We start from the raw sequence: 24,243 nt of genomic DNA on the forward strand, positions 1-24,243 counted from the left end.
ACCTAGCAAGGACAACCTCCTAGCCTAGCAAATACACCTTCCCACCAAAGCGAGTGCACACTCCTTGCCTAGCAGGTACATCCTCCAAATACAGCGAGTACACCCTTCTAATCACAACACCGTTTTGCAAGTTATCAATAGTTTTAGTTATCGCTTTTATTCCATCTCTAGCCTGCCGTTTTGTTGTTGCAAAAAAGGCGATCGAAAAATTTAAAATTCCAATCAAATTGGATAGTTGGGAAATTGTTGTTCCCCCAATATAACCGTTAAGATCGTATTAAACATAAGACTCACAGTATATAGGTGAATCACTTAATCTTGCAAGAGCCCTTGGAAATTCGCACAGACTGGAAAATCAATCGCCCATTTGTGTCTGCGTGTGTGTGTGCCTTTGTGAGGCGGCTGCACTTAATTAAAATATAAGGCAAGACAACCCATTCAATTTTGGTATCTTCGCGGGGCGTTGGCTTTCACCCGACGACGAGGGCACCTCGATAAGGCGACCCAGTGAAAGCTGGCCAAGATCTCTTTGTTCAAGGTCGTTGGCAGTCGCGGCACATAATGGCCATCAGTTTCGAAAAGAATCGGTCGCAAATTGTGGCCGCCTGGAAGGATGTTTTGGACGACAAGAGCGACACGAACTGGTCGCTTTTCGGTTACGAGGGTCAGACCAACGAGCTGAAGGTGGTCTCCACTGGAGATGGCGGCGTGGAGGAGCTGAACGAAGACCTCAACAGCGGCAAGATTATGTACGCCTTCGTGCGCATCGAAGACCCCAAAACGGGCCTCAACAAATACTTACTCATTAACTGGCAGGTGAGTCAGGCACTGGCCTTTATCTTATCGTTGTACGCACAATACGTAATCATTTCCTCGTTTTTAGGGCGAGGGAGCACCTGTGCTGCGCAAAGGCACCTGTGCCAACCACATCCGCGACGTATCCAATCTTCTGTCCGGCGCCCACCTAACCATCAATGCCCGCAACGAGGACGATATTGATCTGGACCGGCTGCTCAAGAAGCTGAGCACCGTGAGCTCCGCCTACAGCTTCAAGGAGCCGCGTGGCGCCATGGAGGAGCAGAAGGCGCCGGTGGGCACCAACTACACGCGAGTCATTCCCACCAAGGAGCTCAACGCTAGCGTCATGCAGGATTTCTGGAAGAAGGAGGAGGCCGAGGAGAAGTTGCGCCAAGAGGCAGAGAAGGAGGCCAAGCGATTGGAGCTGCAGAAGTTGGAGCAAGAGCAACGCAGTCGCGAGGAGAAGGAGCATAAGGAGCGCGAAAAGTTGGTCATAAGCACCACCAAGCTACAGCCGGCGCACGTCCCCATCAAAACGTAATTAAAACTAATGAATAACTTTTCAACTCAACATGACAATAAAACTTTTCTTTTGTCTAACAGCTCCCCGCAGCCATTGAGTCCAGAAAAAACAGTCCCGGGATTCTCTAACAATCTAACCGATGCGGAGCGCATGCGTCAGGCGAGGAACCAGGAGGCTCGCGAATTGATTGGCTCGCGTGTGGGAGCCGCCAAGGCCATGTTTACTAAGCACACCAGCGAAGGTCAGCTGCAGTCCAAGTATGTGCTTAGCCTCCCCCTCTTACTTTATTCCAAGCTAACCTTTCCCTTTAATCAATAGGCTTAACACGCAACCGCCGGCGAAACCAGCTCGCAATTCGATTGCCCAGCGCATTAATGTCTTTAACCAGAATCAGCCTCAAGATGCACCTGTGCCTTCACCACCACGCGCTGTGTCCCCTGCCAAACCACTGCCCACGGAGACTCCCGCACCAGTTGCTCCTCCAGCCGCACCTGCTGCTCCCGTAGCCGCCGAAGTTGTTTCCACCATAGCCGAAGTGGAGGAGACCCAGCCAATAGACGACCTACCGCTGGCCCACGAAAGCGAACAGTTCTCCACCATCAAACGGTCGCCACACAGTAAAACCAACTCGCTGCAGTCGCAGTCACCGGATGAGACCACTTCCTCCAATGAGACGGACACTGCTGTGTACCAGGATCAGGAGGAAGAGGTCCGCACCAAGGTGTCGGTCACCGTGCAGCAATCGCAGTCAGCCAAGTCGAGCGGACTGAGCACACTGGAAAGGAATGCACGTGAGTAACACCTAGCTTTGTACTATGTTTCATTATTTATTATAATACCATGTACTTTGCAGTGACGGATTTGGTGAACGAGGACGACTTCATTTGCCAGGAGACCCTCGGCGATCTGGGACTGCGAGCCCGAGCTTTGTACGATTACCAGGCTGCCGACGAGTCGGAGATCACCTTCGATCCGGGCGATGTCATTACGCATATCGATCAAATCGATGAGGGATGGTGGCAGGGCCTCGGCCCTGATGGAACCTATGGACTTTTTCCGGCAAACTATGTCGAGATCATTAACTAGGAAGCGACCCAAGTGCCAAGCAGCTGGGACGCCCACTTTTGCTAGATATCTACACCAACGCAGCTAGCCTCTATATATTTTGGATCCGGACTATAGCTACTTAAACACTTTAACCCTACTCTTGAACAATAATGCGATACACCTAAAGGAGATTCAACGATGACTAAATGCGACTATAAGATTTTTATCGTACATCACGCGTCTGTTTTTTATCTACATACATATTATATAACGTATAATCCATGCCACATACGCGACCCATTCATACGTTGTTCCCATCTGTATACATACCTATTATATATCATTGTTTGGCCTCGTTAGCCGAGGCCGTGTTGCGTCCTTTTAAAATGTTCTTAAGACACATACGAAGTAACCACTTAGTCAGTATTTAAGGCCCGCTCCATTCCCGATCCCCGGGGTTCTTTTGTATATGTATTATTGATTGAGATTTGTAACCTTTTCGATAATAAACTTTGATATTTGTGCAACCGAAAAGAAACAAGTTTGTTGTATAGTCAACAATATCTACATTTATTTTCGCATTAATTAGTAGCATAAATAGTTATCGTAGTTCTTCTAGATGTGTGTTTTTACTTTTCTTTAACAATTCACCTGCAGTAAGGCCGTGTGTGTGTGGTGTGTATTTAAAATGAGGTGGCTGTGGCAAGCAAGCGCGATGGCTGTAGATTTGTATGAGATCATACGGCGGCTCGCTCTGCCCATTTAGCTGCCCCTCGGTGCAATTTACGTATAAAAACTGGACTCAGGTTCAAAAATATCATATCCTCACGGTGATCTTCTTCTATATTCGCTTAAACATAATCAGCTCTTTTTAGGTGAAGGACAACTCTCGGTTGCCAAATCGCTTTCGCGTTCGTTCTGTTTGTTAACTTCCGAATTCTATGCAGGCACTTTTTCTCAATATTAATTTCCTTACTAGCCTATAATCTATGCTGTGTGTGTGTGTGGGTGAGGTGTGTGTGCTGTGTATGCATGATGTGCGGGGATGAGTGGGTGTTGTTGAGTGCTTCGACACACGTGAGATTTGCATGTTCAGATAGTACGGGTGTGCTTCTACGAAATACTAGCAAAGATCCACCGCCAGCTCCCTCCTCTTGTTCACATATTCACATCCGCATCCAGTTCGCATTCACCTTTGACCTCTCTCTCTCAGATGGATGAGGTCCTTGTCGCTGTCCTTTTAATGAGTCGTCGGGATCGGGGACTCCGCCGGTCTGTCACTTGAATTTGGTTAATTTGCGTAGCTGCTTCGAAACGGTCGCCTTGTAGAGGCGCTCTGTTCATCATTCCGACGTCGTTGTGGTCGTCTCCGTCTGCGCGGCGATCTGAGTGGCTTGTCCAGCAGCAGCAGCAGCTGGCTCCTCCGCCGCAGTCGCTTCGGCTGATCCTTCCGCGGGCGCAGCATTCGGTGGCGGCGGCAGAGGGATGGGCTCCTGGATTTTCGTAGCATCCTGTGGCTGTGGAGTAACTGGCTCCGCTGCCTGGCCAGTGGCTTCTGGGGCAACTGCTGCCTCGGCCGGCTCCACTGGGTTGACTACTGCTGCTGGTGCAGCTCCGGCTCCCGACGCCGCCCTGGCATTCTCCTCGGCCTTGGCCTCCAGCACATTTATCGAAGCCTGAATGCATCTGTAAGATAAGATCATCATATTAGACATCTATAGACATTATTTTAATCATTAGAATAATTTGAATAAAATAAAAAACTCATTTAAATTTACTTTTACGTTATAACCAAAATATTTTAAAGTTTAAATGCATTTTTACTTTGATCAAAAAATACTTTTTTTTATAAATTAAGAAGCATTCAGCACTTACTTGATGGCCTCCTTTCGAGCCAGTCGAATGCTGTCCTTGCCATTCGTGTCGATGGTGTCCAGCTTGAGCAGATTGCGGGTCAGCATCTCGTCCAGGTAGGCGTACTCCTTCTCCTCGCGCGTTCCCTTGAACTGCTCCACCTTGCCCATCAGCTCGAGGACGTCCCGCTGGATATCCTGGATCTTGTTGATCGAGTTGAGGGTGTGCGGCGTCTGAGGAGGCAGACCAGCAACTCCCTCGGCCGGCACCTCCTGGTCAGCGGGATGCGCCGCCGCCTGCTGGGTGTTCAGTGGCGTGGGTCTCTGCTGCTGCGGTGGAGCATAGTGAGCCTGAGCCTGTGCCTGAGCTTGAGCCTGCGCCTGAGCTTGGGCACTGGGCGGAGCATTCTGGTTTGGTATCTCCTTGTGGGCATTGATGATCGGCTCGGTGCGTCCCTCCACGAAGATGGGAATGGTGCGCACATAGGTGCCGCCGGGCGTCTGTGGAGCTGGCGGCGGAGTGGCCTGCTTCTGCTGCGGATGCGTCTGCTGCTGGGGAGCGTAGTAGGTCTTGAACTGCGGACCACCCTGCACCGGTGGACTGGTCTGGGTGCCGAACTGTTGCTGCGGTTGCTGGTGGTGCTGCTGCTGCTGCGGATGCTGCTGCTGGTAGAGCAGATTCTGCTGCTGCTGCTCTGGCGGCGGGGCGGAGTGGGAGCGCAATCCCTGATCCTGCTCGGCGGCACTCTTCACGCCCATGTCCACGGTGTTGCGCAGTCCGTGCTGATTCAGATTGGAGGGCGGAGCACAGTCCACCTCGGAGCGACCGGTGGGATCCTCCGTTTGAATGGCCGCATCGCAAAGGCGCTTCGATGGCGACTGGGGCACCTGTTGCTGCTGCGGCTGCGGTGATCCCACATAGACTGGCTGCTGCTGGGGAGGCACAGCGTACTGGTAGTGCTGCTGCGCCTGGGGATGTGGCTGCTGCTGCGGCTGCTGTTGCTGGGGTGCAGGGTGTCCTGGTGCAGGAACTCCTTGACCGCGTCTGGCCCCAAACCCGTCGGGGATGTACTGACGGAACTCCGAGGGCAGCCGGTTGAAGAAGTCATCGTCGTGATCCATGTGACTGTTCGCCCCGCCGGCCATTCGACCTCTGCGGCCCATCGTCGAGAAGCGGGGGAATCCAAAGTCTGGGTCGTCGAAATAGGATGAAAAGTCATCGTCAGCATTGGCTTGGCCACCACCGTGCAAACTGCTCCGCTTACGTGAGTCGCCGAATCCCGCGAAGGGATCGTGCATCCTGCCCAGATGCGAGCGCGGGAACATGTTGTCCATGTCCATGCTCGGTTCAAATCCAAAAGACGGCTGCAATCGAAAGAGGGGAAACCAATTAGATCGAACGTAATTAATTATATACTTTGCATATAGTGTGTCCATGGAACAAATAAATAGGTTTGCATCACAATTTGATTTGTTTCTGTAAAAATAAATCTAAAATAATATACAAACTATTTTAGTATGTCTGCAAATTTAAATTGGATTAAACTCAAAATTAAATTTTCAGCTTTATAATTTCCCTTAATCTCTTGTTGAAATGTTGAAATACATAATTAAAATATTTAAGTGCTGATATGTGGATCCAAATGGCATATAAAGTCATTAAAACGGGTGCCACAATCGCTTGACTATTTCTTTCCGTGCAGGAGTAGTGCAAATTGTTCGGCTCGGTGGGCGAATTGTTTATAAATAAATGGATGAGTCAGAGGGCCCCAAAGACTGACGGCGAGTGTGGGCAAACAAGTGATGTCAATTGGCAGCGAATGAACAGCTGTTGGGGAGCACAATTGTGGTTCTCGGAATCAAAACCTTACCTTTTCGCCTGCTCAATTTGTTTACTTTATCAATGAGCACTGCTCGGCAATTATTTTCGCTACAAGTGTACTATACTATAGTCTTTTTCAACGAGTATTCCGTTGTTGTTTTTTTATTTAGATTGTAATGCTTTTTCCGCTTGGTGACGTGATGCACTCCGTCCGATTGTTTGGTTTCGAATGAGGCGACTTGTCGTCGGAGAAGGCCTTTTAAAGCGAATGAAGCCCACTCTCGAAGTGGCTGGCTCATTCTGGCCACTTCTCGCAGTTTCTGAAGCTCTTCAGCGCCGAGAGCGTCTGTCTTTTGAGTCTCTCCCAAAAGGACGTGCTCTCTTCGAACCAACTAGCTCAAGTTCACTTGAGGAAGTACAGTGAATTAAGTCAAGTAAACACCTCTAATAAGGGAACAAAAAGGTAGAACCACCTAGCCAATTAAAACTGTTGGCTTTCAATTTATTCGATTAGATTAGGCAATTTAAGTGATTTACAGAAGCATAAAATTCTGTTTGCTTTTAAAATTTAACCGTTTGCCTATATCGTTTTACAGTTTCCTTCAATTAGTTAAACACATAAATCAACTTAATTTGTTTTCTCTTATCAGTACACTTTAAAAAAGTTCTTAAGAACTAAACTTTTTAGTTTCTTTTTCTAAAATGTTTCAGGATGTTCTAGGAAGTCTTTAATTAAAAATTAATAATAACTAATAAAACCAACTCTAGCTTCATTTTATTTATAACAATAAAATATTATTATTTTTTCTAAGATTAAATATTAAATACATGTTGTTATAAAAAATTTGGAATATTTTTAATTATGTATATAAATATCAGATACATTTTTAAAGTCAATTTTTGTTTTTTAGTACCACAATTAATAGAAGCTTGCCAGAACCCAAGTTAGATGATGATATCAACTTAAAACACCTCTAAATTACCTTGCAATTATCTGTTAATTGTGCAAAGTCGAACTTAGCCCCTACCCACTGTAAATTAACTGGCTGATGACGTTTTAATACAGTCAACGTCACCAACGCATCACCAGAGAGGCCACCGCGTTGGCCAAGAGGTTGAGCAACCGACAGCCGCCCACGCTTCCCATTAGACAACTGGCTTGCTTCCACCGATATGCGCACATATGGAATACGGAATATGGAATATGGAGTGTCATTATGTATTACTGTACGGTGCCCACCTACAGCGGAAAATAGAGACACGCACAAATCGAGCAGACTTTGGTCGAGAGCCAAGAGCGGCAAACAGAGCGTTATTTCCACCGAAACCGACATCGACATCGAGAATCGGCGCCAAAATAGAAAAAGAAAGAACGAGAGCGCTGGCAGAATTACGCGTCATTAGCTTGTGTGTTTTCTTCTAGAAATTTTCAAATATTTTCTGCTATCCGTTCGTGATAGATTTGAATTGCTGGCCATTAGATTAGGCCACAAAAAAGTATAAAACAGCTGTACTTTCCTTGTCTCTGATAAAATTCCGCACGCGTTGCGGCATTAATCATACGCAGCGTTGGCCAGCTGAAGAGAGCTTGACACGACATCAGCCTTAGAAACTTAGCCATCCCCCCAGCAGATTCTAGTAGTTTATAAAGAGTAGGTCAACAAAGTGTGCACACACAATTGACACACTGAATGGTGAAGGGTGGTTGCACCCACCATCCCTTTCTTTTCAAGAGAGATACGGGCATTTACGCAACCACGCTGGCTTTTCCCTTTGTTTCGCACTTGTATTGCGATTTAGAGAGTTTACAAAGCCCCCAAAGCCATTGCGAACATGTGAAGGAGATATTCGGAAAAGCAAGACGAAATTGGAAAATACGCTGTGTCATAGCACAACGAACAAGTAAAACTTAATCACCTTTTCAAGAATTTTTCGCAAACAAAGAGGATGGTATTTCGTCGTAATACACGAAAGTTTTGACTGAACAAAAATCTGAGTGTCTTAGAAGCCTGACTAGAATTAATATAATATCAAGTGCTACTCTAGATAGTAAGCGTTTATTGTCTGGTCCTTAAAAAAATGATCCAAAGTGTAATCCACAAACTCGAAATTTCCATTTCAGTATTGACATTTTACTATCTCTGACCCTGTATAAACTTACGTTTTGCTTGTGGCTTTAATTAAACTGCGTAATCAATATAATCGATTAGGAAAGTGAAATTTGTATAATAAAAAATGTAATTGATTGCTGTGAAATGTTATACTCAATAATATTACGAGTATTGTTATGCAACTTTAATGCATTTTAAAACGATGGCGAGATAATAAATTGCTCATTCAAAAAAATATACCCTAAAAATCTTTAGAAATATTTCATAACTTTTCTTAAAAAGAATTTCCTTATATTTATATACCTGCATAACTGAGAAACTAAACTTTTATATTTCTACTTTAATAATTCTTGGTCCCCACTAATGACTTCGAAGCAGCATTATCCTTTTTGGGAATCCCCACTGTACTTGAATTGCCACACGGCTGGCGAACAACAAAAACCATGACACTCATACGAATATGTCCCAGCTATGCGATCGAGGTTTTATTTTTTGTTGTTTTTTTTGTATTTACTTGGGATGGGGGAATCTGGAGGGGACGACCTTGCCAGGCGCCAACCTTGGGATCTCTCGCTGCCGCTCGTCTGCCGCCCCCTCCCGCTCCTCCCGCCGGCGTACAATTCAGTGGCGGCCACTCACCTGAAAGTGTTGCTGCTGCTGATTCGGGGGAACCTGCTGAAAGTGCTGCGGCTGCTGCCTGGGCGATCCGTAAGCATTTGGGGGATTGTGGAAGTGGGGGCTCTGCCCCGCCTGCTGCTGTGGCGATCCGTAGCCACCGCTCACGTACTCTCGATTAACGGGTATATTCACTCCGGGTCCACTCGGTGCTCCATTGCCACCGGCGTTCGGGGGATTGCTTTGCGCCTGATTGGCTGCCATCACAGTGGGCTTCATAGCTGCTTAGCTTAGGCCAGAAAATCGGGAGAAAAAACGCAACCGTAACCGTACCGCTGACCAAACCGCTATCGAATCCGTCGTCTCGCGCTGCGTAGCGACAATTTTTAATTTATTTCCTTTTGTTGATACTTGGCGGTGACTTTTCGTCGGCGACTACTTGTCGTGCCAGTTGTTGAGATTAATTTTTGGTTTTTTTTTTTTGCTTTTTTGGACGCGAATAGTGGGTTTCGGGGGGGTGTGGTGCGGGGTGTTCGGGAAGGTGATTTCGGAGGGGGTGGCGCGGGCTCACCTTGAGCGACGACGCGTGCGAATACCGCTCGATTTGGAGTTCTCGTATGTTCCTGGTAATTTTTTTTTTTTTTTTGGCTTGCTCCTGATGCGCTGATTTTGCTGCCCGGAGTGTGATGTCACTTTTGGCCACACTTTCTACTCGGCCAATTTTTTGTTTCTACTTCCACTTTCAAGCTTTTTAACGTTTTAGTATTTCCGCTCGCGCTCTCTGTGGCCCTGTGTGTGTTTGTGTGTGTGCGAGTGTGTGTGTGTGCGAGTGGGTTTGTCGGATTTCTATATTCAATTTAAAATATATATAGATTTTTTATTTTTGCACATTGCCACTCGGTATTGTTGTTGTTTTCTTCGGGCCACGCATCCACACGGGCGTCCTCACGCTGCCAAAGTTTCTCGTCGACTGAGCGCCGTCGCCATTTGCTGTTAGCCAGCAGCCATATTAGCCCCACTGTGGCGCTCAGCCCCACTCTCTCTCTCTCTCTCTCCCGCTCCGCTCTGTTCTGCACTCTCTGCACTCATACAAATTTAGTGCTCTTTTTAGAATTAATTTGTATTATCCTCTAGATTACTACGTAAAAGACAATTTTTATTTTATTTGTATATTTGTTCAATAAAAATGTTACCAATTTTTACCGAGCGATACAAATTTTTTGCAGTTATGCGGCGAAATATTTTGTTGAAGATTAAAAAAATATTTTTTTTAATAGTGTATATTTCCCATTACTCTCCCGGTAAGCTTTGCTTGGCTTTGGCTTCTACCTGCCTTTTGCCCGCTTCCTCCGGCGTTTTAAGGCCTTAATTGGTAAATATTTAATACTGTCTTACGGATACGGATACGGCTCTCCCGCTCTCTTTGTGCACCGATCGCGGCCCAAGATACACACACATCAGACTTATAAATAGACGGCCGCTAGAAAGTTGGCCGAGAGAGAATGAAAATGAGAGCGGGAGAGCGGCTCTCTGGGACGCATTCCTCGGCAGTCGCATGGCTTCTAGAATCTGAATCTGTAACCGTAAGCCACACGGAAAGAAAAGATTGTGATCTTATGATCAATATAGATATTTTACGCATCATCTTTGCCTTTTGCAGCTAGCAATTCATGCCAATATATTTAATAGATTTAAAACAACAACACCATTTATTTCGTTTATTCATGCAATCTTAATTACTTCTTATCTACATAGACCGAAATTTTAGTTCTTTTGTTTTTCATTTTCTTTATATTTGAAAAACATTTAGAAATGTATAAAGTTTTAGTGGTTTTAAATTTATATGTGCTGTTACCATTGAAAGATGCTGTTCTAGTTGTTGATGTCATCCTACACAATCTGCTTTGGAATTTATTTTTTTTCGCAACTCATCTTTCTTTCCTTTCTGTGTATTTGGGCCGCCTACATACAACCACTGCGTCACTACCGCCAGAAAGCAACAACAAGTAAGGCGAAAGCAAAGGCAAAATCAGCAGCGTAAACAGTTGTCGTCGCCCACTGACGAGTCTTGTTGAGCGGCCAATCAATCGATCAATGACTAACGATCTGTTGCCACATTTCCCCCGCACTGGATACCTTTTTTCTTTTTGTTTTTTTTGCAATATACAAAAGTACAATGTGCAGAAGCGACAGAAAGTCTTCTGGAGTCAATTGATATCGACAAACAATCAGCTGATAACCGACAGTTGTTTAGGAGGACTGTTTACTCCACCTTTCTAAACGACTATTAGTCACTCAAGAAACAGGCATTTTCCTTAGAATGCGAAAATGACCCATACGCACAGTTGCGTTCAAGATAATCGAGTTTTAAATAAAAAGAATAATATTCTGAAAAAAAATATACAAAATAAAATACAATTATTTTTTGAATTTTTTTTAAAACAGCGTATTGCGGAAAATGTAGTTTATTATGAGTTAGTAGTTATTAAGAATCAGTTGAAATGCATTAAGTAGTATTTGGTTTTATTTAAGCGATCTCCCTTTTTAATAATTTATATTTAGTTATTTACTGCAATTTGGTATTAGCTTCTTGATCTTTTCTGTAGATCTGGGAAAATATGGATGCTCATGTTTATAATCGGCCTGCCGGCGGCGGCACGCCCACCTATCTTTACCCGCTCGATGTATTTTCCAAATATTTTCTTGCTGTTTAGCCGAACAACTGCGTCGCCAGAGCATATAAAATTTAAATAATTCATAATTAAATATTGCACATCTTTCTATACTTATGAGCATAGAGTGGCTTATATACACATGGTTATTTACAAATAATTTCCGTTGTTATAAATGCCATATATATAGATAGATACAGAAGCAAAACGCAATGCGAATTAACAGCAACTCAAAATTATATTGCATTTCTGCGGTTTTTGCCAGAATTTATATTTCAAAAGGAAATATATCTTACTCGAAATCAGATCGAAATAAATAAAACATTCTGCAGTGGCGTTCGGGGAACTGGAGCAGTAAATCATAAGAGTGCTTAGGGAATTATCAATTCAAATGGAAAATTAATTTGCTTTGCTTAAAGATGAATGTATCCAAATTTCAATTGCAGTTTATACATTTTGCACTGTGTGAGAAAATAAGATATCCCACTCAGACTTCTTTGGTATTTCAATCCGCTCCTTTTATGGCCCCATGAATGAAATGTAAGCCGTCAAAACAAATCGCATTGAATGAGTCAGTCAAAAGCAAGTGTTTATTCTGGCTAAATATGCTGACATCGTAGAGCCCCCGATTCCCATAACAAAGTGAAACAAATATGAGCTTCTTATTTGGATTTGAAATGTAATACTGAAAAGAAGTGAATCAGTTTCATATTATTTGTTTTCTTATGTATTTATTAATTCCTCATAAAGTATTGTGCCGGACTAAGACAATTTTTTTTTGTGATGAGTCATGTAGACAAATTTTGATTCAAAAATTTGTATGTTTTAAAAAAAGAAGTCTCAAAATTTACTAATTAAAATTAAGTTTACTATTTGGGTTTCTATACAGATGAATATTATAGAAAAACAGGCAACACATGATAACTCATTAAAATTTTTGTTTAAATATTATTCAATGCTACAAAAAACAAATGACCATAAATAATTAAAATTTACAGCTTTAAATTTTCTTTTCTTGAAATTTTTTTAAATCCACAGTTTTCTTTTAAGAAGAGTATCTAAAATATTATTAACTTTTCTCCCATTGTTCATTCTTTTACTACGTTATAGTACTCCATTACCGTTAATATCAGACATTGGCTCAATTAACCGTTTCAAGAGGGTGGCTATGGATGGCTTATGGATTTGCGGCCAGTTTGGTGATTATTGCCTGGCCGTTAATTGCCCACCGACAGGTGAGGGTCTAGTAAAAAAGAAAAACAGCCACCCACCCACCTAGTGAGGAAAAGGGAAAACCTGGCCGGGTGGCCCCCCTCAATTATATAACTGAATCAAAGGTTTTTACGCACTCTGCGGCCAAAGAAGCCTTCACTCTCTCTCAGAATTGAGTGAGTTTTTTCATTGGGTTTTGGCGCGGTTTCAGTGCGCAAACTCGGCTTGTTCCCATTCATGCCCGCGGGTATCGGTGTTCCCATTGCTCAGGCACTGCCACTCCGTTTGAGCCAGGTCCGAATGGCTGAGCAGAGCAGCTGCTCAGTCTGTGACCAGCGTTCGAGCCGATTCGTTTGGCGCAATCCTTCTCCTGCAAACGAAACTCACGCGGCGGCTGCAGCTCGTTTTTTTCCCATCTTCTTTTTTTCTTTTGATTTCCACTATCCGCATTTCCACGGCTGCGTTACTTGCGGTCTGGCTTTCATTGTTTCGGCTCTTAAACGCTGTTTTTCACGTTTACCTTTACGGCTCCTGGCGAACAAAAACGCTCTGCGGTGTACGAAACGATACGGGAAAATGGCCAGGACATAGTCAACTTGGCCTTAACTGTCGCACAGTTAAGTTTTGTGTGGAGCACACTGAAAGAAAAACAAACAGCCGGAGGACGAGTGGGGCATCAAAATTTCAGCATTTGCGGCCCGCCGCTGGCGACGTGATATAACAGGAGTTGCCGCTCGACTTTCTCTACTTTCTCTCTCTCTATTGCGAGTCGAGGTTGCGAGGGTCGAGGTCTCCATGTGGCAGCTCCATTGACCGGATTGCTGAACTCAACGTAAGTCCTGCGATTCCCTTAAAGGCCCTACATTACCGCTTTCCCTTTTTGGGTGAGTGACCCGCGTGCGTTTTTCCCCTTAAATGCAAATGTGCCGAAAATTATACTCCACTACGCACAGTTTCGGGACAATTTACGGCTCTTTGGCATAATTATTTTTCTGTTTTGGGCACGCAACTGGGGAATTAGCGGAGAGTCCTCCACCTTAATCCCTCCCGTGGCAAAGCCAAAAGCGCGTAAGTGTTTTCCATGTAAATCTCGCCCCACGGGTCGTATGGGTAATGTGCGGTTCGAATGAGTCGTGGTCTGTCAGCCGGCCGTCAACGTCGAATTGGTGTGAAAATGCCCCGAAACGTGACTGTGGAAAACTCTGGCGGCCAAGACTTTTCGGGCTTCGTGTCTGCTCATAGATGCTACAAATTGAAAAGGGTTTGTGGTGAATAATTTAGGCAGATTTAAGTCAAACCATACAGCATTATGAAACAAAGAACTCCTTTTTTTTGCAATTAATAAGGCAAGCTTCAAGGATAAGTCTTTAATGCTTTATATTTATAAATTAAGCAGGAAATAAGGGATAAGTTTTACATCACAAATACATCGCGTATACGCCCAGTAAACCCTTTTATCTGAGTAAATTGTGTAAAAGTATATTAAATGAAATGATTTCGAATAACCATTTGCTCACTTTAAGCGTTAATAATTAATGTCTTAAAAAAGACACCGAAGCTTAGCAGAAAATAGAATGTCGTACGGATAATGGCTTACAGTCCATTTAGTTCTTGTTACAAGCTTTGAAAATCCCTTCAATGCAACTCCTGCCAGCAAACCCTCAATTTGAATACTTAATTTAGCTTAATTTCCCTTGTTGCACACTAAAAACATGGGCAAACTTTTTACGCCGTGCTCATTGCATATGTAAAACGAAATTAATATTTTGAGTCATGCAATTCGACCACTCCCGCCCACCTGACTAATTATTTATTTAAATTGCGTTGTGCCAGCGGCGGAAACTTTTCGAGTCGACTGTGCGGTTCATTAATTTGCGATTGTCACATTTCGAGGGTTTCATGTTGCAGGACCTCGTACTTCGTGAATGCAGTTAATTAGCTGTGCGACCTGGTCGAGGAAAATGGAAATGCGAAATGCAAAATGGCTGGGAAACGGATGCATTCCGAAATCAAGGTTGATGTCCCCCAGATTGGCTCTGATTATGGGTGCCATTTTGTGGGGCGAGGTGATGATGCCAGGCGATCACATTTCAGTTTTATTGCCCCGGCGATGCCAACACTTTGTCTCTGTCACATTTGGTGGGGAAAAGCGAGGGAAAGGGAAAAGGAAAAGGGGAATGGAAGTGGAAAAGTTTTTCGGTGAACCAGATAGCCAGTGGCTAGGGAAAATAGTTTCTGCTGGCACTAGCATTTGTTTTCCGTTTGTTTAGGAACCGGTACAATGTTTGCCCCGAGCAATGAAATACTCGAAATCAAGAAAACCCTCCTCCTGTGCTAACCATGCTCTTCTCCTGTATGTTAATAAAGCATTTTATGGCAGCACGTGCCCTTTTGGAAGGCAAGTTTTGCTTAGTCGGCTTTTGGCTCGTGACCCTTCTCCTCTTTTGGAAGACTGTAGATGCCGGTCCATTGACATCTCCGCAGACAAAGCGGCGCTGTTTGGCTGTTGCCGGCCTGACTGCCCCTATCCTGTAAGGACGAACAGGACTGCCCCAATACTCCACCCCTTTTTCCGGGTCCCTTTTGCATGTGTATGAGGGCGGTGGGTCCTTCGAATTTATTTAAAACTGCCTGTCTGGCAGCAAGGGAAGCGAAAACATAATCGTCGGTTTTAATATATTTATACTACAGTAGCTGTTGGCTTGCAGAAACTTGGTTATGAAATGCCTCTTATACAAGGATCAAGTTGTTATATATATAAGTTTTTATATTTACCTATATAATTTATATTCTGATTGTAAAAACACAGGTGTCAATTCTCAGACACTTATATAAAATAGGGAAATCATTTTAATTGTTGGTTAGGTTTATATTTTATTCAATGTTAAAATAAGACCTTTGAGCTATGGGATTAACTTTTCACCTTATGCATGTGGAAAAACTAATCTTAAAAATGGGTTATTTCAAATAAATATTTAAATTTCGTTTATATCAGACCAAAATTTGTAAAACGAAGATTTTTAGGACTCAGGATTTGTAGGATTTTTAAAAACATTATTTATCAGAAATTATGGAACCACCTATCACTAGTTTTAAATAAATTTCAAGATAGGGTGTTTCAACTGTTTGTTTATAGGCCTCGGCGTGTTTGGCCCTATCATGCCTGAAACATTTATAACAAACAAAGCTCGATGGCAAAAAAAACTGGCATTTTTCACAGTCACTGAGCATTTGGGACCCTATTGTCCCTGCCACCGGGTTTCCCCACAGCCTTTTCGCTCCACTGCCACCACTGAGTCATCGGGCCCAGCGATGGAGTCATAAAGCGTCACCCGTTCCCAATCCCCTTTTCGAATCCCTAACCAAATCCCAGTCCCATTTCCATTCCCATTCCCATTCTGTCCTGGTAGGTGCGGCTTCTGGTGCCGCTGGCATGTATTTTATTGCTCATGTAGAATGTCTAAACGATATAATTGACTGCCAGCCGTGGGGGGCGGCACACGAGATGGGACAAGGCCGACTCCGGCTAATTTATATGCATACAATATACACACAAACATGCAAAACGCCCCCCTTTCAACTGACATTGGGCACAACAACAACAACAACAACAAAAAAGGCCCGAATTATAAGTCGATTGACGGGGCAATGATAATGAAAAAACATTCGTGGAAAAACTAGCGCCGTTTTTCGGGGGAAAACCCCCAAAGTGAAAAAGTTGGCAGCTAAAGCAAATCCCGGTGAGGCAGAAACAAGGAGCGGGAAACGATTTAATTTGATTAAAGCTTTCCATAAATTTCGCCTCGCTTCAATGTCTGCGCCTCGGGACATGCAACACTTTTTTTCCATCCAGTTCGGGCTGAGAAAAAATCCTTTTGGCAAACGGCCCGGAAATGCAGGGACGTAAAAGGGAAAGGACCTCCACCACAATGCGATTTCATTAGAACTTCGTCGATGAATTCAATGCAAAACTGTTTTTCAATCATGGGCCCTAAAATATTTGGCCACCGGCTAAACCAACACACTTGCACACTGACACACGGACACTAAGGACATCACATCACATCACAGGCGCACAAGCGAGGCGGTTCCAGCTTGCAATTTCCTTTAAAGGAAGAAAAAATGTTATTTAAAAAATATTTAAAGTTAGGTTTGGATATAAAAGAATTTTATTTAAATTTTACTTATATCAGTAGAAGCGAATGAAATGCTTTTCATATCAATGTATTGACAATATATTGTTTCATTAGATTTGGTAAGATTCATCAAGATAGTCTTGTTTTGATTATTATTTTTAATATATTGAAAAGAAAAGTTACAATATTTACGTTATAAGTACATGACATTCTGCCTAATATAAATATATTTGCTTTTTGGTTAAAATCAAGGTAAAGCATTCTTAAATATGGAATGCGTTTAAACTCCCTTTATAGATTTGTTGAACCTTCTTTAATTTTAATTAAGGTTTCCACATTCGTAAAGCTCCAATCGATAAGCTTTGAGTTTATACATACTTTTTCTAAGTGCACGAATCCCCCTTTAATCCCAATCCCACTCCAAGGTCACTCGGAACTTCATCCGTGGGAATTCGAAGGGCGGAACACGGAGGCTGTGGCGAGCGAAGTGTCACATCAATTGATTTGAATTGCGGCTCTGAGGGGCCGAATCCTCCGCCACGAACCGAATCGAGCAGTGGGCGCAGACTATTTATAGGCACTGTGATGCTGATTGGATGCACTCGAAGTCCATGTCGCCGCTGACCGAATGCTGCTAAGCAGCAATTTTGGCTGATCAATTGCCTCCGATACCTTTGAGAGGATGAAGGGGCTAGATTGACTGCTCTAATTTCGTAATTTCCCCGTTCCGGAAGTAGAAATGGGAGGGAAAGGGGCTGACGGGAGGGAAAGTGGGCGTGGGTGGGCGGCACTTACTGTGGACCAAGTCGAGCTGACGGGTAAATGACAGCTGCTTCTGCTGGCTCGGCACACACGTGCCTTATCTCCTCCTGCTCCTGTGCACTTAAAAAAACATCGCTACCTTTTCAACGCCAACCTTCTTTAAATGTCTTGTGTCAAGTATGAAACGTTTTCGATTCTTAAAATAAGTACAAAAGTCTTCAAAATGTGGCACTCCAATTGAACAAAATGTCCTAGTTAGGTAGCGTTTCATACTTGACCATGTCTTTATTGTGCTCTAACTTATTATATTTTGGAACTTTACTGACGGATACACTTAAACAAATGTAGAATAATTAAAAACTCCAAAAATGTTTTAATAACTTTACGACGAAAGTTCTTTCTTCAATAGAGTTGGGATAAAAGACTGAAGTTTTGACAAAAAAACTGTGAAAAGTGTATGTAAAATAAAAACTTTATTTAAAAATTTTACACTAAAATAAATATTTCTCTGTACATTAGAAAAGGATTCTAATATAATATTGTACCATATGAATTTATTATAATAATTTCTTTACCGTATAAATCAATCGTATTAAGTTATACAAATATATTCCTTAAATTAAACTATAATTATATGAGTTATTATGACCAATTGTTTCTTGACTTAAGTTTTTTTTTGGAGTGCATGTATCCTCCTCGAGGATGTCAGTCAATTTAATGCCCGTGGCTGCGACGACAACGTGCCGGGAATGAAATTACAACAAAGCGACACTTTGCTTTGCCCATCGCCTCAGCGCGAGACAACTTATGCAAATGTGGCGGATTCCAAGTGCCCACACGGGATGGGTGTTCGCTAGGTGTTTCGCATCCGAGTGTGTTACACAACGCCAGGTGGTGGTGGAGGTGGCGGTGGACTGCCTGCCCACGTCTTGACTTTCTGATGAGGCCCTTGCCATTGTCCTGAAAACGGAAAAGAAAGCCAGGCAGTCAGAATAGAACAGAACATAACATAACAGAACAGGATGGGAAAGGATAGGAAAAGGACAGGCCCAACCAACTGTTGCAAGGAAGCGACTGTTGTGGTAACCTTGCCTACTTTTGGGGGCCAAACTGGTGGGTTTGTCAGTTGGTTAGGTGGTTTGGGTTAGCCTCTGGCATTTCGCCTCAATCCAAATCGGAATTCCAATACCAGGACATTGTCTGTCTGTCTGTCTGTCCCACTAATGAGATGCAGGCGAGAAACCTCAAGGCCTGTTTACTTCCGCGACGACGAAGGCGGCGACAAAGACATCCATTATGTTTTGGCCATGGCAGTGGCAACAGCTTGCAACTTGCAGCATTTGCCACTTCCACTTGCACTTGCACTTTCATCGGGCCAAACAACAAAAGCATTTAGCTGCCACCCACTTTGCCATTTCCTCTTGGCCTTCGCCGGGAATTTAGCGCCCTGAACTTGTCAAATAAAGGATTCTCTTCCTCTGCTTCTTATCCTTTCAGCACTGCTTTTGGGCCAATTCGTTTGACAATTGAGGAAGTGAGCCGCAACTTTTAAATGAAGAAACATGGGGAATGGCATGAACAAGGTAAGACAACTAGGACGAGATTTATGGCTGACAAAAAAGCACATGAAAGCCAATAACAACAGTTCCAAGGTCTGCATAATTGCAGTATTTTCTGATTTTAAATAGCTAGGCTCAGTAAACAGCTCTATAAGTATTAAAAGATTTTAAAGCACTTGGTTTTATAGCATTTTCAAAGCTCTATGCAAATATTTTCCAAATGAGATCCCTAATTTGAAAGTATCTCATAAGATGATTAATACTGATTTGCTTAAAGTTTTTAAAGAAATAATAGTAGAGTTTATGGACTATTGAGTTCTGCGAGGGTATTATAACTTCGGCTTAGCATTATAAGATACATTTTTAAATTTATTTTAGTTTGCCCTTTTCAACTGCATTGACAGTTAAGTAGTATAGATCGGGGATTAAATATCAATAAACAAACTAGTTCCGCAGCAAGGTGGAATTGGTACTGCGGTACCAACTTTTCAGCTCGAACTTGAAATCTGCGATTGTTGTCACGGCAACTTGTCAATGGCAACAAAAACTAAACAACATGCAAGGAAACCAATATAATAGGCTTACATTTTCGTGTCTCTATGAACAACAATCAAAATCATAGGAACAGGATTCTAGTTTATAGGTATCTGAGATCGCTTCAAAATGAATTGGCATATGGGAAAGGTAAACACGAGGCAGGCACAACATAATCCTTTAACCTTTTCAACTTTTTTCGTGGCTTTTCAGGTCTTGCCGGGACTTTATGTGGGCAACTACCGCGACTCCAAGGATCACGCACAGCTGGAAAGGTTCAAGATCTCGCACATTATCGCCATACATGACAGTCCGCGACGCCTTTTGCCGGTAAGTCAAGCATGCGAAGGAAAAAAAAATTATTACCTAGTGTGAATGGCTGAAGAGTAGCTTATATATAATACAAAATATAACTTACTTAAAATTCGATTTTAATATGTATAGGATATATTTTTGGACACAATATCATTCAGAGATTTCTACTCTACAACTTTAAAAATTTAAGAGACTTAAACCCATTTGCTTCCTAAGATTTGTTTTCAACAACCACTAAGCTCAGACAATCCTTTTAAGAATATTTTAGGTCACAGGTTGGAGTTTTTTTTATTATATTGATAGCTTTTCGTATTAAAAAAAATCGAGCTATTAACTATTAATTTAAGTACAAAACTCTTCCTCTTTTTTGTATTCTAAAGTTTTCTTTTTTTCTTCTAGGACAAGCACTACCTGTGCGTAATGGCCTCGGATACTCCCGACCAGAATCTGTCGCAGTACTTCTCCGTCTGCAACGACTTCATCCACGCCGCCCGCCTTCGCGAGGGCAACGTGCTCATCCACTGCCTGGCGGGGATGTCCCGTTCGGTGACGGTGGCCGTGGCCTACATCATGACCGCCACCCACTTGAACTGGAAGGAGGCACTGAAGGTCGTTCGTGCCGGACGGGCAGTGGCCAATCCGAATATGGGTTTCCAAACGCAATTGCAGGAGTTTGAGCAGTTCAAGTTGTCCGAGGAGCGTCGCCGGCTGAGGGAACGCTTTCCATCCTCGGCGCTGGAGCAACTGGACCGCACCAAGGTGGCCACCGCACTGGATAACTACCAGGAGCTACTCCAGAATCGCGACATCTGCGAGGGCAACTGTTCCCGCGGCGAAAAATGTCCAACAGGTGCGAGCGAGGATTTAGATGGTGATGATCAGGTTGAGCAAAAGGAAGAGGGTTTGGGTTCTGTCAGGAAAAACGTGGCCTGGACTCTAAGCTTTGCCGTGGATAAATGGATGAAAAATACCTTTGATCAGGAAAAAAATGATCTCGAGGAAGATCCTTCAATGCAGTTCACCTGCAGCGAGGAACTTGCTCCTCATGTGCGTTACTACGGTGTGGAAGAGGATAAGGGTAATTTTGTGAAGAACTTGGACTCGGACGAGGATGAAGCTCGCTACAGTTATTGCTCATTTGCCACAAAGTTGGAAGATCCTGACAAGAAGCGAAAGAAACGCCGCAAGGCTAAAGTTAATTCCAAGTCCCAAAGTAACCTTGCAAAATCATAGTTACCATCAATAAAATGTTCAATGGCTGCAAGTATTTATTTTTGGTTTCTGGGGTTTATATGTTGAAATAGGATATATATTTATTAACTAGTGATTTTAATATAATAAAAAATTAAATCAAGTTTAAGTATAGATGAGCTTATTTAGGCTGATAGATTCTATTATTGTATCAAAGGGAATATTGAGTTAATTTCATAGCCTTCGTTAAAATATAAAAAAAGCAAGATAACTACTTCCTAAGTTCACAAAAGGCAGCTTTTAAATTAAATCCTTTGCTAAATTGAAATTCTGACTAATGATTTCTTTATTAAATTAATCAGTAAAAAAAATTATATGAAAATATTGGAATCAGGTTTAAAACTCTTTACAAAAATCCTTCAAATCACTTCTATCTTATAAAAAAATAATTTTTTATTTTGACCAGGAGTCTGCAACATGGACCCCACGAAGGGCTTGTTCCGTCGCCGCCCCTCCAACGCCTCCACCCACTCGCGCTTGAGAGCGCAGTCCTCGAATGCCAACGCCTCGTCCAGTTCGCTCAGCGTGAGCAGTGCCGCCGGCGCCGCCCAATCCTGCCCCACATCGCCCAAGAACTCCCCGCTGCCCATGGCCCGTCGGTCGGTGGGCAACGAGCGGATTCCCGAGGACGAGATCGTCCTGGAGCAGCCGGCAACCACCTCTCGTGAAGCGGCCGAATATGCTGCCGCCTTCGAGGATGCTCGCCGAGAACAGGAGCAGCGCCATCAGCAACTGGGGGTCAGGGGTCAGCGGTCTCCGCGACCGGGAAACTTTGGGAGCGGAACTCCACGGGTCAGCAGCGCCGGCAGTCGCAGGGAATCCGCCGCCAGGGAGGGAAACGGATCCGGTTCTGGATCGGGATCAGGATCAGGCTCTGCCCAGCTGCAGCGGAGTGCCAGCACGGTCAGCGGATTTGGAGTGCGGCCGCGGAGCAGTCCGGCTGGTCTGCACGCCTACACGGGTAAGAGATGTCCTTAAATTAATTTGTTTAATACTTATTTTACACACTCATGTGCTTTTATATTTTGAATTTTATTAAGGTGATTTTTTTTAATAATTCCTGTGGTTCCCAGAAATGATATATTTGGTGCTTGAAACCTAATAATTTTTCAGGATTTCCAAGTTAAGCCATACATATTAATTGCTTTTCCTCTTACAGGATCGGTTCCTTCCTCCGTCCACGGGTCTAGAGTGGATCTGCGGGATGCCGACAAGGGATCGGCCATCTACCTGGGCTGTTCGGCGCCAAGGGCCTCCACGCTGTCGATATCCTCGTCGAGGGGATCCTCGGGTGGATCGGCACCACCTTCACCCTGCCACACTCCACCCGCCAGTCCGCGTCATGGTGTCAAAAGGTTAGTCTTTAATTAATATAAAATATAAACCTTATTTAAACTTATTTAAACCTCCCCTTACAGATCCACCAGTCTGGTAAAGAAGCCGAGATGAAGTCCCGAGCCCGTCCTCGAAAGGCGAGGAGTGTTTGTTTCCATTCGAGTTGCATTGGCGCCCAATCTGCATCCAATCTGTAAACCCTGAGCAACTTTGGCACCTTTTCGGCTAAAAGCGCGCGTGACCTGCTGACTTGTTTGATGAGGACTACGGAGTTCCCATATTCCGGCTGGGAATCGTATTGTCCTCGAATAGCTTACTCTTGTTAGACGCCTAGAGCCTGAAGGCATCCTTCGTTTCCGGCTTTGGCTACCTAAAAAGTTGTTGATCAATTTTTAAAAAACGCATTCGAGTGCAGCCTGAATCAAAAAAAATCAAATGTTGAGAGATTATTTTTCAGAGACGCATTTAAGAAAATACCGACATATACATATACACACATATTTACTGTATATTATATAGCGTATTTATTTATACGAGCAGATTTGTTGTCGGTCCACTTGGAAGGACTGATAGATATCCCCCGGCCATCGGTATTGGCCATTTGTTAGTTTTGTACCGAAAGCTGTTGGTCGAGCGATTGCATAGACAGTCGAACAATAATTGAGAATTGTACAATTGCGTATTTTTGATTAAATCCATTGTTGTTGCAAATATTTTGATAGCGGAACAAAACCCCAAAAAAACAAAAAAAGAAAAGCATAAGAAACTATAAAAAGGGGAAACCCAAGAAGCGTTATATACATTCATACCTAGTTGATCTAGATTGACATATGAGATTTGAGATTGTTATTTAGAATTGTTGCATTGTGTAGCATTGAATATATAAACAAAGTTTATTAGCTCACCCCACCCTCTTTCTTCCACACGAAAAACACACCAAAAATCTCGAAAAGTAATACAAGCAATACGGAACGGACTTTTCCACACATTAAACACAAACCAAATTTAATCTAAACTAAACAAATCGCATTAAAGTGTGCTTTAAAGCTTGTGGCTTATCATGAAGAAACCAAACACAATTAAACTATAATCGAATAAGAGTGTAAAATTATTTACAATCTTTCCTAGAATATCGCAAACAATCTAATGGACATTTGAAACGTTTTTGCAAGCTGGCTTTGACAAAATAAAAATGTTTCAGAGATACACAAAATACAAAATACATATGGCGATTGAAGGGCGAATCAAATACTGTATTTATATTGCCTAGATAAATGCACAAATCGGTTTTAAACTAAAGTTGAATAAAATGAAATCGTTAAGTTTGTCGAATGAATACAATTATTATACAACAATAAAAGCAAATGTCTCCAAGACACAATTAAAATGAAATCGAATAATAAAAATGCCCTTGGATACTCCCAGACAATACAATAATTATTTTCATATCGGTTACTAATTGGTTGAAAAGTATGTAAAAAGTCGAAGTATAGTGTATATATTCTTAATCAGAATTATCAGACATGTCGATCTGCATGTAATTAATTACAAATTCTTGTAATTCCTGATCTATTTATTATTTCTATTTATTCTTAACCATACATATTAATGCACGAGTATGTATGTATTTAAATTTTATGACCACTTACCATCTTGAGATTTAAAATTTTCCGATATCTGATAATTAACATACTCCAC

The 24,243-nt window shown here is 42.9% G+C and overlaps 3 protein-coding genes across 8 annotated transcripts; 2 read left to right on the forward strand and 1 right to left on the reverse strand.

Moving 5' to 3' along the window:
* Positions 1 to 157: 157 nt before the first annotated feature.
* Positions 158 to 2,902, forward strand: LOC108095425 (drebrin-like protein). The gene is made up of 5 exons (XM_017196534.1): positions 158 to 816; positions 884 to 1,335; positions 1,402 to 1,578; positions 1,640 to 2,112; positions 2,175 to 2,902. Exons 1-5 carry the CDS (start codon positions 562 to 564, stop codon positions 2,405 to 2,407), a joined length of 1,590 nt encoding a protein of 529 aa, XP_017052023.1. The 5' UTR covers positions 158 to 561; the 3' UTR covers positions 2,408 to 2,902.
* A 15-nt stretch (positions 2,903 to 2,917) lies between these two features.
* LOC108095423 (BAG domain-containing protein Samui) lies at positions 2,918 to 9,726 on the reverse strand. Of its 4 annotated transcripts, none has more exons than XM_017196529.2 (4): positions 8,794 to 9,726; positions 5,487 to 5,586; positions 4,244 to 5,411; positions 2,918 to 4,054 (listed from the first exon to the last, which is right to left on the reverse strand). In XM_017196529.2, exons 1-4 carry the CDS (start codon positions 9,046 to 9,048, stop codon positions 3,712 to 3,714), a joined length of 1,866 nt encoding a protein of 621 aa, XP_017052018.1. In that variant the 5' UTR covers positions 9,049 to 9,726; the 3' UTR covers positions 2,918 to 3,711. The 4 variants fall into 4 exon arrangements, with proteins under 4 accessions (XP_017052018.1, XP_017052020.1, XP_017052017.1 ...); XM_017196531.2 differs by lacking the exon at positions 8,794 to 9,726 and adding an exon at positions 6,093 to 6,476; XM_017196528.2 differs by having other exon boundaries at positions 4,244 to 5,586.
* A 3,271-nt stretch (positions 9,727 to 12,997) lies between these two features.
* On the forward strand, positions 12,998 to 23,971 carry LOC108095456 (dual specificity protein phosphatase 22). 3 transcript variants are annotated; one of them, XM_017196570.2, is made up of 7 exons: positions 12,998 to 13,485; positions 19,049 to 19,134; positions 19,858 to 19,974; positions 20,359 to 20,809; positions 21,617 to 22,171; positions 22,370 to 22,565; positions 22,629 to 23,971. In XM_017196570.2, the coding sequence occupies exons 2-7, from the start codon at positions 19,114 to 19,116 to the stop codon at positions 22,657 to 22,659; spliced, it is 1,371 nt and encodes a 456-aa protein (XP_017052059.1). In that variant the 5' UTR covers positions 12,998 to 13,485; positions 19,049 to 19,113; the 3' UTR covers positions 22,660 to 23,971. The 3 variants fall into 3 exon arrangements, with proteins under 3 accessions (XP_017052059.1, XP_017052060.1, XP_017052061.1); XM_017196571.2 differs by lacking the exons at positions 12,998 to 13,485; positions 19,049 to 19,134 and adding an exon at positions 19,674 to 19,794; XM_017196572.1 differs by lacking the exons at positions 12,998 to 13,485; positions 19,049 to 19,134; positions 21,617 to 22,171; positions 22,370 to 22,565; positions 22,629 to 23,971 and adding an exon at positions 19,677 to 19,794 and having other exon boundaries at positions 20,359 to 21,226.
* The last annotated feature ends 272 nt before the right edge of the window (positions 23,972 to 24,243 follow it).

The sequence above is a fragment of the Drosophila ficusphila genome, unplaced genomic scaffold (genome assembly GCF_018152265.1).
Source record: "Drosophila ficusphila isolate 14025-0441.05 unplaced genomic scaffold, ASM1815226v1 contig_286, whole genome shotgun sequence".
Lineage (NCBI taxonomy): Eukaryota > Metazoa > Arthropoda > Insecta > Diptera > Drosophilidae > Drosophila > Drosophila ficusphila.